The 17,725-nt window shown below is 37.1% G+C and overlaps 1 protein-coding gene across 1 annotated transcript in view; it reads right to left on the bottom strand.

Annotated features, from left to right (window-relative positions):
• syne2a (spectrin repeat containing, nuclear envelope 2a) overlaps positions 1-16,909 on the bottom strand; it is a 93,728-nt gene extending 76,819 nt beyond the window's left edge. The window contains exons 1-17 of the mRNA XM_084432000.1: positions 16,695-16,909; positions 11,220-11,343; positions 8,065-8,126; positions 7,186-7,281; positions 6,979-7,056; positions 6,780-6,872; positions 5,534-5,724; positions 5,226-5,425; positions 4,897-4,997; positions 4,409-4,522; positions 4,176-4,313; positions 3,467-3,631; positions 3,266-3,378; positions 2,849-3,017; positions 2,223-2,319; positions 1,922-2,115; positions 1,492-1,662 (exon numbers count right to left, since the gene is read on the bottom strand). Of these exons, the coding sequence (XP_084288126.1) occupies positions 1,492-1,662; positions 1,922-2,115; positions 2,223-2,319; positions 2,849-3,017; positions 3,266-3,378; positions 3,467-3,631; positions 4,176-4,313; positions 4,409-4,522; positions 4,897-4,997; positions 5,226-5,425; positions 5,534-5,724; positions 6,780-6,872; positions 6,979-7,056; positions 7,186-7,281; positions 8,065-8,126; positions 11,220-11,307 (2,070 nt within the window). The 5' untranslated portion in view covers positions 11,308-11,343; positions 16,695-16,909. The remainder of the gene's footprint in view (positions 1-1,491; positions 1,663-1,921; positions 2,116-2,222; positions 2,320-2,848; positions 3,018-3,265; positions 3,379-3,466; positions 3,632-4,175; positions 4,314-4,408; positions 4,523-4,896; positions 4,998-5,225; positions 5,426-5,533; positions 5,725-6,779; positions 6,873-6,978; positions 7,057-7,185; positions 7,282-8,064; positions 8,127-11,219; positions 11,344-16,694) is intronic.
• Positions 16,910-17,725: the final 816 nt, after the last annotated feature.

Raw genomic sequence — 17,725 nt, forward strand, 5'->3', positions numbered from 1 at the left:
TAATTGCGTTTGTGTAAAAAAATTAACTGTTGCAAATGTCTAAATGGCTTGTTGGGTGCATGGGGCAAAAAAGTCCCTGAAATAACCCGATTTGTACAGTGGCGTCTTTCTTTTTAAAAGTTTAGGTGTATCGGGTTATTTCACAATACATGAATTACACTTATGAATAACAGTAAAATGCTGCAAATATTTTTTTCTTACTCTTGAAAGGCGATTTACACCTTTACAAATCTTCTCTTGCGCATGCAATTTTAATTTACACTTGCAATCTTATGTACACTTTCACACATCTTACCCTGCGCATGTAATTCTTTATGACATAATTTTACCTTCATATTTTTTATACACATGCTTTGATCAACAGTAAGGACAGGTGATGAAACAGAACAGAATGCTCCTGTGTTTTTGAAACACAATAGACTAAAGTACCGGCTTGTCAGTGTATTACTCAAAGAAAGTGAAAAATAGTTTGAAAAGATCCACCAACAAGTTGTGCAACTTACAGGATAAGAAAAGGCTGGGTGTTGGAGGTTTAAAGACAAAACTCTTTACTCAATTCAGTAGAACAAGTTTTAATTGAAAAATTGCCAGGATCCAAAATAACCTTTTTTGCCACACCTTCTTGCGAATGAATTTGCAACCACAGAACAACCACTGGCTCTGCAACCCCTATACCTAAACTCACTACTTCAGACTTGTGTGCTTGCATTCTGCAAGTGAATGTCACCTTGTGGTGCCATCACAAAGAGGCATTTTCACAGACCATTACTTTGACACTTCCCTATTCCACCCGAGCAGCTGAGCGGAATCTTTAGCCATTTTCAAAAAACAGCTAAAGACGCATCCTTTCCATCAACATTTGACCCATTAATACTAACACTTTCTATTCTATTTCTATATAACATTTTGGTATGTGTACTGTGCTAGACTATCTGGAACTTGTCAGAGCACTTACATACTGTTGCTCTTTTGTTGGTTTTGGTGCTTCTATTGTTCTCTTCAAGTCACTTTGGACAAAAGCGTTAGCTAAATGATTAAATGTAAATGTAATTCACCAGCCATAAATATTTCTTACCAGCTATGACATTTTATTTTGTATTATTTTTGTCCTTGACATTAAGATTATTTAGCCTTTTTCCTTAAACAGTTGTGAGAAACAATGCAGCCCATTGTATCATCGTGTTTTGCAGCTACTAATACAAAAATGTTTTGTTCTCATAGTAAGAAATCTTGTGAATAGTCATGTGACACTATGTGTGTTAATTTTTTTAACAGGCATCCTAGATAAATGCATGGTGAACTTTCCACTGAAATGTTGGTGTCGAAGTTCATGTTGCGAGAGATAGTGTATTATGTTGCAGTTTCTTATAAAAGTTACCAGAAACTGCTTTATTTCTTTGTCAAAGACAACTTTTACTCACATTTTGGTGCTTGGCAAGTGCTATTTTAGACCCTGCTGAAAACTAGATGGGTCTGTCTTTACAAACTCACAAACTTGGTCCTTTTTATGAAGTCAGCCCACTGCATGTTGAGTCTGCGGAGCTCTTCAGTCAGAGAGTGGCTGGTGGAGGCGTCACTCATCTCAATGAGAAAGTTTCCCGCCTCGTTCAACTGTGCTTGATGTGAACTCCACTCATTCAGGCTGGCGGAAAAATGCTTCTGCTGCATTATGAAAGAGATCACAAGATGAATGACAAATTAACCTCTGGAAAAAGCAACCGTGAACAAAAATCATGCCCAAACCTAAGCTATCACCCTCATGACTTGAACCAAACAAACATCATAACAAAGATAAATGCCATGTGCTTTAATATTTTGGTGTCTAATAAAAGGACATCAATACATTTTAAACGCAGCTTAGGTGTCCAGATATTTTTGTGGCCACTGTCTTTTGATATTTTTTTAATGACAAATGCTGTACCTCTTTCCCCTGAGCCTGTGATTGGCCCTCCTGCCCCAACCAGACCTGTAATCGATACAGGCAGTCTTTGTAGGACTCCCACGCAGCCAGCACACGCTCCATGGTGGATCTGACAACTTCTGCAGCTTCTGCACTGACACCTGTCTCACTTTCAGCCTCTTTTACTTGCCTGTTCACCACAGGTGTATCGTCTGCTGAAAAAGAAAGAGAAGAGAGGGCAAATCAGACATAAGTTACAGGAAGCAGCAAACGGCTTTCATCAAACCAAAGTATGACAGAACTTCCATCAACACAATCTTACCCAAAGCTGCTTTGCTTGTATAACTGACTGCTGTGTCCTTCAACTTATGAAGTGCTTCCTTCAACATCCACACTAGGCCTCGCTTGTCAACAGTGTCCTAATTGGACATATACACATTGCTTACAAGTCAAGTAATTAAAGAACATAGAGTGCTATAGGAATGAGTCCTAAAATCCGGAAACAATTGATCATTTTAAAACTTACTAAAACCATTCAACCTGTGGTTTTTTAACTGGATTTTGGTTAAATGCTTGAAATAAGGCCTGTGGTGAACACAAGCTCAAGAAATTTCATCAACAACAACGAAATACATCAGTAATAGTCCGCTTGAGATTTTTTAAAAGCTTTTACATGCTTTGAAAAAGGCAGTTGCTAATAAGTGGCTAAACGGGACTATAGCGGTTGTCAGGGACATTAAACAACATCAGGCGAACAAGAAAACTACTTTACTCACGAAGATTAAAAGAGATGTAGGAAGTTTAGTGGTGGTGATGTTTAAGTTGGGCAACTGTGGTGTAGTTATAGTCTAACTTTACTACTGCTTTTTACTTTTGAACATTGTATTTAGGCTTTAAAATTCATTAAAAAAAAAATCTACTGAAGGAAACCCATAAATGGCCACATACATGCCAATCCTGTAGCAGAGAGTGGACAGACTCCTGGGAGCCGTAAGGTCCTCTCCACAAGCTCAGCTTAGACTTCAACTGTCCCAGTAGGTCAAGAACATGGTGCATCTGCTCTCTGTATTGTAGCTTGATGCCGTGGTATTTGGCTGTCACTCTGGCACTGGTGAAACTAACAGAGAGAATAAGGAACATTAGGAAGGAACCTGGATTTCTGAAGAGGACAACAATGAGAAAAAATGAAGGATGACCCTGCTGAAAAGACCTTTTTAGATCAGCAAACTGTGCTGGTTTGGTGCTAGTCTAGGGAGTCTTTAAGCTATTTAAGAAGCCTGATAGGGACACCAGCATCCCATGTTCAAAACACAACATGTGCTGGTCTTTTCAGCAGGGAGGACTAAATAGATTTTGTTTTCCAACCGTCTCTTGATTTCCTCTAGCTTCTCGATTGGAACTTGAGGACAGCCATTATCATCTGTGTTACGGTAGAGATGAAGGGTGTTCAAGTGCTGACTCAAGTCCTCAACCAAGACCTAAAGAAACAGAAAGCATAAAAACAGAGAGACACATTTAATTGAGAAATACACATTGAAGCATGATAATACATGGCAGCACATTGACCTTCAGCTGTTCTTGCTTGTGTCTGGCATCTCTGGCAGCAAGAACATGATCTTCTGTTCTCCCGCTGTCTTCAGAGAGCACAGTCTCCATATGCTGGAGCCACCGGCCCAATGTGTTCAGAGGGGCTGGCAAACCAACATCGAGCTCTGTTCTATACTCTTGTAACTGGGAAGGAAGAAAAAAAAAGCAAAAATTTTACGATTTTTTTTTACGAATATATTAGAATTTTTTTTCAAATTAAATGTTACAGGATTAATTTAGATTTAAATAATTTATTATTTACATTTATATTTATGCATTTAGCAGATACCTTTTATCCAAAACATGGAGAAACAAGAAATTCATCACAGACCCAACAATATTCATAGTACACAATGCAGAAGTTTATTAGAAACTTAGATTACTGTAGGTTGTCATGTTTATTTAATTTATTTAGGGGTTTTTTAATATTTTTTTTTAGGTTACTTTATTTAGGTTGCTACTTGTTATGTTTATTACATTATTCATCTTTTATTTATTATGTTTTAAAGCAAATAAACCCATACTACTATATGGTTTTTCCATGTCTGCTTTAAATCCATAAACTCTTTTGCAGGAAAAAATGGTATATGGGAATTTGTTGGTAATTTCGAACAATTCGAACCAAGACTATCAGAACTGACACAGTTTCAATATGTATTTGGAGACATATTTAATCAGCAGAATTTACCTTCTCCTCCATTGTGTCCCAGGCCTTTCTCAGTGCCATTTGCTCCTCACTGGGTTTAGCGCAGCGTCTCATTGCACTAAGCACTGGAATAACTGGACGTCGCTGATCATAATAAGTTCCCACAAAGTTCTGAAATGCCTTGAATAAAAAACAAAGTCACTCATTCAGGGCTATTCATAAGACTTCTGTTTTACATAAGGAAGTGATGATTTATGATTTAACATTCAGCATACCTGATGCCTTTCTGCATATCCTTCACCCACTGCAGAGGCCCATGCCTCCAGTAATTCCTGATAGGCTCGCTGTAGCCAGCATTTCATCTCTCTGGCTTTTTGATTGGGTGAAGCCTTAGGGCAGGGCAAGGAAACAGAACTGAATCAGAGATTAATTGTCAAATCAGAAAACATGCTGAAACAAGTAAAGGCTGACTCTGGAATGATACTGAGGAATTCATAAGCCCTCCGTGACGCCTATACCTGGTGCAGTGGGGAGGCCAGTACAGCAGGAGTGAAGTATGTAGGGAGGTTGACAGGAGAGAGGCATGTGGGAAAGAGCAGAGTTTGGAGCTGCATCCAACCAGGAGGGGGTGACAGAGTAAGAGGAAGCAAAGTTGGAGGGCCATAATAAAGGCCAGGGTTTAGAAAGAGAGAGAAAGTGAATATATAAAGAAAGACAGACCAGCAAAAGCACAGATCTGGCTGGGAGATTTAGTTGGCCTCACCTCAAAACCATCATCAGCTAAGGGCAGATCATTGGAGTACTGCAGGAACTGAGCAATGTATGTCATGATGGACTTCTCATCGGGGTTGCTGACATCAATGTCTGAGAAGAGATTTTAAAAGTGCATAAACTTTCAAAAACCATAAAGAAGCATTTAACTTTTTTAACATGCATTTCCATTGTAGACTCCAGTTTGAAAATACAGACTTCACAGCAGACTATTACCCAACAGCCTATGCAAAGTGTGGAATTGGAGGAGGGTAACAAGGACTGAGGGTGGCATTTGGGACTGAGACAAACTGGGATGCTGCTAGTGCTAATAGTTTTCACCTTCTGGCTCAAGCAGTCTAGGAATTCCAAGCTCCTTCTCAGCAAGGTGAAATGCTTTCTCCAGGTTTTCCAGGTGGCTGCTGGTCTGGGCTTGGGAGAGGTCCACCACGTCAGGTCTAAGGGAGCAGAGGATGGCCAGGAACACTTCACCACTCTTCCAGCTGGACTTAAAGTCCCTCACACTGGCTGAGCAACCAACTCTGGAGAAAGAATATATTTAGAGAAACAATTAGAGTGGCCATCAAATAGACTAAACAATTTGACCAAACTTTCAAAGTGCTTGAAATCATTAGCTAGATGAAGCTCACTTCTGGCACTGGTCCCGAACCCACAGGAGCAAAGCCTTCTTAGCAGACAGACGGAAGCGGTTGTGGAGCGGTGATGCTCCTCGAGGAACAGGACTACTGCCTGGAGACCCAGGAACAGAATCTAGACTGGACAGAGAGTCCAGGGAGGATGAACGGGATCCATACGAGAGAGTGCTGGCTAGCTCCTCTATCTGTATTAATGAGGAGAAGTGAGCATGTTTAACACATATATATTGGCAAAAAGCAAGCAAGAATATTTATTTTCAGGAAAATATTCACAGGAAGGCAACAAGGAAGGATCATCATTTCTGCAGTAGATTTTGGATCACTTTTCCATAAAAATATGCATATAATATACTTCATAATTTATTTGTACAGTACCGTTTTACATTTATTCAGCAAGGACATATTAATTGATCAAAACAGTAAAGACATTTATACATTTACAAAAGATTTTGATTTCAAATAAATGTTGTTCTTTTGAACTTTCTATTCGTCAAAGAATCTTGGAAAAATTATCACATTTTCCACAAACATATTAAGCAGCATAACCATTTTCAACATTGATAAATAATAATAAAAAAAATTTCTTGAGCACCAAATCAACATATTAGAATGATTTCTGAAGGATCATGTGACACTGAAGACTGGAGTAATGATGCTGAAAATTCAGCTTTCCCATCACTTTTTAAGTGAAAGTGAATTATGGTGTCCCATACTGTCCCTGTACATGTCTCTAACCATTAGGCCACAACTTTTAAAATATTTGAAATATATATTAATTTTTTTTTTTTTTTTTTGTAATAATATTACTGTTTTACTGTATTTTTGATCAAATAAATCCATAGGTGAACACAAAGAGACAATCTTACAAACCACAAACTTTTAAACTGCAGTGTATATAAAATATAATGACATACATTTTATTATTTTCATACTGTGCACAACTTTAAACTAAAAGCACTATATGACTAAATAAAACCACTAAACTCATTCAAACCAGGTTCCCTGACATAATAGAATCTTCTGAAGGATACATAATACTATGTTTCCTGTATGCGTCATTATTTTTATGTTCTTTTCTCATCTGGAGGAATCTCAAAAAGTACAGCCCCTCTCTGAACTCAAACAAAGGTCTTTAAGTAAACGATAAAAAAAAAAAACAGCTCAAGGCAAAGAAAGATGCATGTATATATGAAATGCATGTTTTCGTAAAGACACATTGTCTCTTCATTGATATACGCACATGACAGTGCAGGATGATGGTCCAAATCAGACCCAGAATGATGGAAGGTTTTCCCTCGATGATGTCTGGGATGTTTATGTTCACCAGCTTGATCTGAGAGAACATAAACGGCTGTTTATGCCATTTGTATATAAATCTTAATGTCCAAACAGATGGAAAATCATCATCAGTCATGTGAGAATCACAAAAACCCTCTTACAGATTTATTCTTCAAGAAGTTCAAAGCGGTCTCGACGTTGCCTCTCTGCTGAAACACACCATGACCCCGCTCGCGCTTCTACAGAGAAACAAACAAACTCTGTTGTATGCTAATCGTGACTGCATGCAAAACATTTCTATGATTCACTGTAAATAAATAACTTCTTAGCTGAATCTCAGTGTTATGACAGTGATATTTAGCACTCACCATGCGTTGACCGCTCATCACCTCCAGTAGGTCAAGTAGTCGAGTCCCATCTCGAAGATCCGAGAACAGATCCTGGACAGCGGTTGGAGGGCTCCTCTGAAACACACATCAGCATTTTATCTGAAAGTGTTGATAGTGTTCACATGGCAATACATAGAGCATTTCTGATGTCAAACTATGGTGGCAAAAGTAGAAAAATAATAAAATAAAGATCAAGGATTTAAAAAAAAAAAAAAAAAAAAACATTTATATAATTTTTTTTATTAAATAATATTTATTTATGTATTAATTAATTAATTGTAAATGGTTAGTATTTAAGTGTATAATATGTTCCATGTTAAAATATAATAATGCATAATAACTAATTCAGTATGACCGTTCTTTCTATATGGCACTGTTTTGTTATGAATGCAAGAGCAAACTGACTGACAACAGTAGTGATGCACCAAGTACCTTTGGAATATCTACTACTATCTTCTCTTGCAGAAGACTGATGTTAAACTAAAAACGTTGCAGTTTGGGAATGAGTAATGAGTTAATCTGATATAAAATGATGCAAGTCTGTAGCTGGAGATCTCCACAGGTTATCACTTGCAGGAAGTTTAGGGAACCTGTGTTTAAAAAGAGGCCAAGTGGCAATGGATGGGCTACATGGCTCATGTTACAGCCTGTTGAAGTGCACCGCTGCTGGGCGGAGAGCTATAAATAAATCAAGCTCCTTGCCATATGCAAAGCTCAAAGGCAGACGGTGCAGAAAAGACCTTCCGTACTGACCAGTGAGTCAGCGATTCAGCCATGGCCTCAGTTTAACCCGATAACATACAGTAGACTCCAGAGTCAGAGTCATTAACGGAAGTTATGAGTTGTTCTTGGGTTTACCTTGGAAAGCTGTGCATTGATCCAGTTTGTGAACGTCCTCTTCTGAATCTGCTCCTGTTCCACTGTTAAAAAAATATAATATCAGAAATGATTTATTCCTGGACCAAACTCACAAGTTGAAAAACAGTGTGTGTGAGTGTAGGAATCAGTATGAGTACATCGGCATAACTAGAATACATCCATGCAAAAATATGTATACATCTTGCCAGAGAACAGCTTTGGGGCTTTCTGGTTTATAGCACATCAAAAACACAGCATGTCTTAATACATAACTATTTATAAGCAGAGCAATTGCATGACCACTGGAAACCTGGCTCGACTTACCGATCTCTGAGCCACCAACAGCCTCCACCTCAAACAAGGGTTAGAGAGACACCATATTCCTTCGTTTCTGTTTGAAATTTTCCTTCATTAAGTGTCTCCCTGAAGACGCTCAGTCGGCTCAATCACCCACCCACCACAGTTGTATTTAATTTAAACTTCTTCCCATGCTATTAAAGGTAGACTGGCCCATTCCCTCAATATGATATAGATATAGTCAGATCATACACTATTTGTGCAGAAGCAGTATGTCTTAAATGCTCACAGCAGCGTATCAGTGTATGCATTGGCAGTAGCAAGTTCCTGTACTTGCTCTGCAGCAGCAGCAATAATCTACAACAACTTCAAATAATCAACGGCAGCAGCAGTGTAGCAGACCTATTCCGCCAAGACCAAATACATTAACATTGTCATATCCATAACCATTACCTTTAAAAATCTTCAGAGAGTTGTCATGACATATGTAGATATATGTGTATGTATAATATTTTTATAAGTGCTTAGTTTTAGTGTTACTGAATGTGCTCTTGAATGTACTACTAGCTTTATAAATTAAAGAGGGTCATATAAAAAAATATATATGCATTTAATCTCAGAACTCCATTGCATTCATAAAATCTGTTAGTTAGAACTAACCCAAACTGGTAACTTGTTGAAAGTAATGTGAGCTAATCTTTATTCAAATGACATAAGTGTCATCATCGCACTAAAGAAAGAAACATGTGATGTCACTCAAACATGATTTCAGACAAACTGTCGTCATAGCAAACATTTGGCTGCCTTGAAACCATGCACCAGTGAGCAGAGACTGTCTGAACTGAGTCGAGCAAACACTGCAATGGTTTTTATTGACAGAAATACTGACACACAAAGTGGAAAAGGAAATGAAAGTAGAGACAACAACATCCGGTTCAAAGGTCTTCAAGGGGATTTTTGCTTCATAAAACAGCTACAGTTGAACTGAGGAAAGGTGGTAAATGAATAATCATTCAGAAAAAAGAACAATACATTAAAAAAGAAAATATACATATTATTGTTCTCACAATTGATGCCTGAGGTGTTAAATATGAAAAGCTGTGAGTTTTCAGTGGGACTAACTGTTTGGCCAACCAATGGCAGACACGGAGAGTGTTCAGGAAAACAATCATTATTTCTGCAACGGGTTTCATGGAGCAGAAATTACATACTTTAACTGTAAAATTAGTGTGTACTCGCTAAAATGTTTACTCAAGATGGTAATCAACAGGTTCCAGAAAAAGGAAAACGAGTTACTTAAGGCCAATTCATACCGCTTGTCGGGGTTTGTTTTCACCCGACTGAACATGTTCAATCGCCGTTTGTCGGGTCTTGGAATGTCTGAGCAGCGTGATGCAAACTCTGATGTACTCTAATGTAAACATCCTTTACAGACATAAAAATACTCCAAATCTCATGAAAATCAAATCATATACTATCATAATCATGTGTTTATTAGCTTCAGGTTTCATGGGTAGAAACATTTCTCTGGGAAGTGAAAACACACACAGACAGCGCAGGAAGCCACTAATGGTCATCAGATCACATAAATCAGCGGATAATGAATAGAAATTATGATTCTGTCTAATAACAATAAGCTTGTGTAAATATCAAAATCAATATTTCATCAAGTATGCACACTTTTGGACTTAAAGCTCTAATGGGCTGTTCAGTGCAGCTACGTGAACACAAATAAACCGCAGCACACGTGACTGAATATGAATGTGTGTTGTTATTCTATTCAAACCAATTGAATTCTGATTCATATTCGATTTATTATTTTGCACTCCTGACATCAATTAAGAAATTATTGTCACTGCAACCGAATTTTATCATAAACCGTGGACAAATATTGAAGCTGAGTATTTAATCTTTCTAATGAAACCGTTTGTCCAGATGAAATGCAGTTTCACTGTATAAATTCAAGTAAGCACCCTGTCTTTCCCATCACAGCAAACACAGCTTCACCCACAACCTCTTTCATTTAGTTTGCCGTCTTTTCAGGTGAAAAATTACACAGAGACATTCTGACTCAATATTTGTCTCTGTCTGTTGGGGCAGTGTGAACATGACAGTTATTTTTCATGAAATTCTAAATCCAACGGCCAACTTGATTCTCTGTGTTTGTTAGCGTTTGTCTGTGTGGTGTGAAAATGCTAAACTACTAGCACACCCTTTCAGAACATGTTTTTGTATGAAAACTTAGTGAGTCAACAGTTTACAATGTCTCTTGCAGCCTGGAATCCGCCCTAAACCTCAGAAAGAGGAGACCATAGAACAAATAACAAAGCAAACACAGTCTATCTCAGGTGGTGATAGGCACATTTATGATGGGATAGATATTTTACCCAAAAGACATCGGAGAATCATTTCAGTAAATAACTCCTCATTCATTTCAAATTATTTCCTTTTAAATGATGTCAATGCTTATCCTCTTGATTTATTATACATATATATTATATATGAAAATCAGCCCCACATCATATCAAAGTTTGGTGTATATATGCAGTAAGCCGTACAGACAGTAGCCCAATTATTTCACTGTCTCTCTGTCTGTGTAACAGTGTGTGTGGGTGGTTGCGAGTCACCACTTCATTTCTGTGCGTGTTCGTTCAACATGTTGATATATACATTTTTACACATTAAAAACAATTGCTGTGTTAGGGTCTTTCCCATTCATTTTTGTGAAGGTGTGACTTTTTGTCCGTTTTTTGTTTGTTTGTTCAGATAGAACTTCTAACTAGACAGATTAAGAAAACCATTATTATAGAAAAAACACACAAAACAAACACCAAAAGTGTATAAGAGTTAAGACTGACCTTGTAATAGCAAGTGTACATCATCAATGTCCAGCAGGACACCCCTCTCATCCTCAGCAGGAGCACAGGTTTCTCCTCCTGATGCCATGACTGTTGTCTTGACACTCTCACACACTCATTCCCACTGAAATGGTAGGGGGGAAAACAAAATGATGATGTGCATTCATATACAGTATTCTGCTATTATTATCATAAACACACTGCAATGGCACAGAAGGCACAGAAAGTAAGTTTGACCGCTAGAGGTCACTTATTCAAAACATAGCGATAGCTTGATGACGATGAATCATGTTCACGGATGAGCTAATGTATTAAAGTTTTATTCACGTAACTGTCGTATAAAGCAGGGCAGGGCCGAGAGCCATGGGAGAGGATCGAGGCCGGTGGAGCGAATTTTAATGAGACACCTGAGCAAGACACTGGTCTCGAGTCCCATGGAGGAACTCCGGAAAGATATCCACCTTATTCCTACGCCCCATGACGCTTTGCGTGAATTATGGGTGTAACTTCCGTTAAGCTGTAAACAATCAGTGAAAAGGCTCGCTCTATGAACGCAATACGTTAAAAAGTGTCTCAATGAGATGACATTAATCTACTCACCCTTCAACCATCGAACATTAAAAGGAAATTTAAAAGTGTAAAGCATCAACAAGGTACTTTCAACAGACCAAATAACCCCAAAAGCGCGAGTCTTTCCACAGCAACAACGGATGGGTTAAATATCACTGTAGTAATATATATATATATCTGTATTATGTAACTTATGTTGCCTTAATCAAAAATGTTCATTAACTTCAGCATTACGTGATACTATTTCAAAGTGATTTCCGTCATTTTGACAGATTATAAATCGCATTTACCTGTGAAAACAAACCAGGAAAGAGACGAGAGGATTTGAGGAGAATAACGAGAGATTCTTCGTGCATTCCAGTGAATTATTAATGGAATATATCATAAATTAAATTCGGGGGAACAGACCACAAATGTGCAGTATATGTTGTCCTTTTTCATACTTTTACAGCAGATTACAAAGGGAAAAAAGAAAATAATCACGAGGAAAAGAAAGCAGCGACCGAAAAGAGCTCTTATAGATATTCTTCTTATAACATGTCACGTTAAATTACCAAGTATAACGTTATTCTCAAGATGTCTGAAAATAAATCATGAAGGAAAATTGACAGCTCATCCAGTCAAACTGACGGATCAGCTTTATTTGTAGGACAACCTTATGATTTGAAATGATTTGTTTCAGCCTCTTTGAATGGAAATTCCCCAAACCGGAAGTGCCACCCATAATCATAACGCAGTAAGGTCGTCAGGAATAAGGTGGATAAGAAGGAATGATGACAGTGAAGGGCGAGAGAGAACCAGACCTAGGACATCTTACGTTGCTGTTTTTAATATGCCGTAGTCAGTCGCTGTCGCTCCTTCCATGTTTATTTTTACGAATAAACGCTGTTCCTGCCTCTGTTACGGTTACGTTTGATCACTTAAATTCACATTATTTATTTAACTCTAATGAAATAGCCGCAAGTTCTGAATTACTAATCGTAGAGTTCAAAAATGTAGTTGCAAAAATGTGACGAATTAAAATTGTGGGGTAACGCAGTGCGGCTTGGTAAAAAAAACGGCACTATTTTGTTGCCATAGAATTCTGTCCTTCGTGTGCAAACAATGCCTACAGCTAGTCAGCTGCCTAAGTTTTCAGGTTAGGCAGGTCATTTTTTCAGGGTTGGAGCTAAACTCTGCAGGACAGCAGCTCTCCAGGACCGACACTGCCTACCCCTTATAGGTGTTAGGGTTAGTAGAATAAGTTGACATGATCTGTTGGGAAGCATCAAAATAGTGTTAGCAGATATTAAGCAGACAGTCTACTAATACTCTAATGAGAGTTAGTTGACATGTAGTTGCAAAGTATAAAGTGTCAAATGACTTCAGCATTAGTCAGCAAAGACAGCAGTAGTTTCATATGACACAGAGGTTGACCCATCTAATAATGTATACATTAAAAATGCCAAAACCAAACATCTGAGGCGGTGTCTCAAATTTTACATGGCAGTGATACAACATATTGAGCTTCGTCAACAGACTCTTAGTTACACAAATAATTCTGATGGCACTGTGAATTAGGTTGAGGGAGAAGGGGCTTTTGAGATAAACAACATCAGCATAAAGTACCAACATGAAGGAGGAAATCAAAAAAGGAAGTGCCCTGGGGAGATTAGGCTAATCATATTTCAAACCCACACATAATACTGCCTACCATTAAAGTCTAATAAATGAATACAGAAGAGTTTGTTACTAAGTGAATTAAGACGGAAGTATGACTCAAGGGAAGTACATAAACACACGGGCAGCCTGAGGGCTTATGACTTAATCTAATCATTATCATTGCTGAAATGCTACATTGACAAGTGCATATGCAGGATGGGTTATATGCTTAAACATTCATACAGATGGTATTTTAAATTATTTTAATTGATTAGATTTTAATTGTTATTTTAATTGTATCTTTCCATGCTGTTTTTATGACTGATAATAATAAACAATCATCATTTAATAATAATACTTATTATTATTATTATTCTTTTTAAATTATTAATATTATTATTATTCAATATAATATAATACATTTGTATTATACTTATTAAAATACTATTATTATTCACTATAATATAATATAATATAATATAATATAATATGTTATATCAAGTATTTCTGTAACACATTTTTGGCTGTTGGGGAAAAAAAAAGTATGCAAACACCACTTGACATTACCTCTATTGTTTCCTGTTTTCCACTTTTATATTTATAGAGAACCACCAGGTAGACCGAATATTTAAAAAATATATATTTTTATTTTTATTTAATTTTTTATAGAGGAAAAAAGGTAAATACTGTCTAAAAAGCTTGATAATGGGACACACAAAAAAAGCTGTTCTTGCATGTCAACACAGAAACAAAAGCTAGTGCATCCTTCATTTGAACTTTGAATGGGTTACTTGTAAGGATAACAGGTAGTGGCACAGGGAAGGACAGTCCTGAACATTCATGACCTGGTTAATCAATGTTAAAATTACTAAGTAGTTCTAAGAAGGCACTGTCTGAATCACTCCTGATTCTTCCAGAATACAGTCACTCTTTCCGCGCGCGCACACACACACACACACACCTGTTGTTTCTGGATGAGATTCAGAGTCACCATCTAAAACAACCAAAGAGGTGTGGAAACAGCAGCCTCACTCACTGCTGCCAATACTGACATCAAAAGGGCAAATAAAGCCTTGGGAATATGCAGACATTGTTACCGGTAACCCATGTACTTTTTTCCACATACGTGCACAGATGAACTGGGAGAGGAGAAAAAGAAAGGGCAAGATAGATGGACAGACCGGTGAGGAATCTGATGCTATTAATAGGATAGATTGATGACCCGTAAAAAGCATTCTGTGTCAGCCAATACTTGCACTGTGTGTACTACATATGTGTAAATGTGAATCACCTTCATTTACCTTAATTCCCATTTGACACTAATTGTATTCTTTCTGAGAAGAGGGCTTCAACATGCTGTCTGTCAGAGATGATAACGTACCTAATCCATAACGCATTATGCATGCAAGTATACACTGTATATACACAGTATATACAGTATCACACTGCATGCTAAAGAGAATAAACGCCAATCCAAATGAAAAACTTCACTGCATGGGTTAGTGAACTGAACATCGTTCAACGTGTGTTGGTTGCTGACAGGAACAGAAAAATGTACGTTATATTTGAATGGACATTTTTTATACACAAACTACGCATTCCCAAATTTTAATACTTTCAATAATATTCTATTCTTGACTGATCTTTTTTCATAATTTTGGCAATAGATGAACTGTTGAATTAGTGATCTTGAGATGAGCCCCTATACTCATATGCAGATGTAAGATTTGGAAAGTTGTTTAAAAGATTAAGGTAATTATCAAAGTTTGATAAAATGTTTAATTTCCCAATAAAATATTATCAATTTGTTACATTTAATTACTGGTGTGGGAGTCCATTATTATATTTTTGTATATTTGGAATTGGAGCTTTGGTGTGGCGACTTTCTTCTTTTTTTTTTTTTTTATAATTTCCTTTATCGAGAAATGAGAATAAGTCCAGCAAAAACCAGTTTACGACTGACTTTAGTCCTTTAATATAATTATTAGATTATATGTTCTAATATTATATATTCTAATTAATTCAATATAATATTTTTGAATGTAAAGTAGCCTAAAATACAAAAAACAACAACAAAACACTACCATTAATAAACCACTCATAATGGTCCTAAACACAGCCTTCATTCTCTTTATGAAAAAATTTTTACTTTTGATTTTTGGGTAAAATATGACCCAGAAATGTTCTTGACAGGCGTTGTGAGAATCACCAATTAAAAGTCCTTATGTTCAGTCAAACAAATGGCATTTACGTGCTAATTAAATTTTAATTTCATTAATGAACTACAGAGCTGAGCTATACATGAGTGACTGACAATACAGCACAGCTGTTTTGGGGTCTTGTAAATGCAACTCATAACGTGCCACATGACATACACGTCCTCATTCTTACTGTTCGACTTTGAGTGAAACTGTATCAGATGACACTGCCTGTGGTGTTATTATTATTGCAAGGACACAGTTTCCAATGTGACACTCTTTCAAAGGTTGCTTCAGTTTCACACACAAGACACAACTAACTAAAACACACATTTCTGAGTCATAATGCAAAAGCAGAAATCCTGCTTGTGCATCCTCTTAGAACATCTATAGAATAACAATGACAGTGCCCTAAAACATATAGCCTAGCTAATTAGTGGAACAGCAAGACCAGACAAAGCCTCACACTGAAAAGACCTGTTAGGTGCGGTGTAACACAGGCATGGGTGGGGATGGCATTGATAATCACAATTACTTAGACACAAGGACAGTGCTGTTAAACTCATGCCCTCGCAAAAATACTAAGACAGGATATCATAGGACATGGGGTGGGTGACCACTGACCATTCCTGGTGTATGTGTTTGGTACAATCTGTTCATCAGACTGCCATACAGTCAATAATGAAAAAAAAAGAAAGAAAATGAGCACAAAAACACTAACTGTTTAACATTGGAAATCACCATTAGTCTATTAATGTGAAACTAATGACAACCTGTATGCTCTATTATACAGTTTAATTGTATTATACAGATAATTAGCATTGTTGCAACTTGCACTGTCAGGCAAAATACAAGTCGCCTCTCACACTACGTCTGCATAGTCAAAACTTTTGCATAAAATTAAATAATAATTCTTTAACAAAAATGATTCAAACCATGAGATGTGAAAACCTCAATGAACTAATGTTGTGGTTCATTTGAATGCCTTTTAGTACATGACAGTAAAGGTAGACTGGCACATATGGCAGTTCAAACGTTCATTTAATAGAATGTTTTGCAAACTTACAGTGAATGAACGCTGTTTGCTGTCTCAGGTTGTTGACGATTCCTCTCAGTTATTTCTCAAATTGCACATCTGGAAGAATTGGAAATCGAAATGAAAACAAACGCTGAGTGCGGCGTCGCGGCAATGGTTTGTTTGAAGTGTTTTAACTCCGCCTTTCAATCCTCTCGAACTTGAAGTTGAACACACACCTTTCTGAGCCATGCGAAGTTCAAATCATTTTAAAGAATCGGCTCGTCCGAACGGTTCGTTTCAATGAACGGGTTCAAAAAGAAGAATCGTTTGAATCATCACGTGTGAGCGCGTGGCATTAGGTGTTCTGGTTTCTGTGTACTTTAAATGCTACCTATACATCCTGCTGTTTAGCATTCTATTATTTGTATATGTGTGTTGTTGTTTGTGATTTCAGAATTTAAATTCTAGTTTTAACTCTTGAAGTTAACGTTTTTGCAAAATGGTTCATAAAAATTAACCGATATTTTAACCATTCATTCGCGAAATAGGAATAGGATCATGTAAACTATTTTGAAACACCACTAGGCTTGCTTTTATTATTTGATCATCTGAGAACTGACAACAGTCTTTATTAATGACTGATTAAATATGCTATACCATTACTAAACTGATGTTTGCCTCCACTTGGGTATGAACCATGGCGTCAACAACTGTAATCTGACTGCATTATTACCCCACTAAAACACTATTATAAAGTGATATACAATGTGTGTGGAAACGCAGCCTAACCACACACTTGCATTGGGCTTATGTGATATGAGAGCAGACCGTTCAGTGAGTCTGTGGAGCCCCCTGTTGTCTATAGGGATGCAAAACAGTGACCTGATGCATGCATTTATGACCAGCAGATGGTGTGATATGACCAGTCATATCAATGATACTGATAGAGAAAAACAGATTATTTAAATCAAAAGATCACAGATTATTATTTTAGATGTCACATATATGGGGGAAAAAATAGCCTAATGGAAGTCATTGGGGCTCCATCAACTGTTTGGTTACCTAAATTCTTCAAAATA

The sequence above is a fragment of the Rutilus rutilus genome (assembly GCF_951802725.1).
Source record: "Rutilus rutilus genome assembly, chromosome: 15".
NCBI lineage: Eukaryota > Metazoa > Chordata > Actinopteri > Cypriniformes > Leuciscidae > Rutilus > Rutilus rutilus.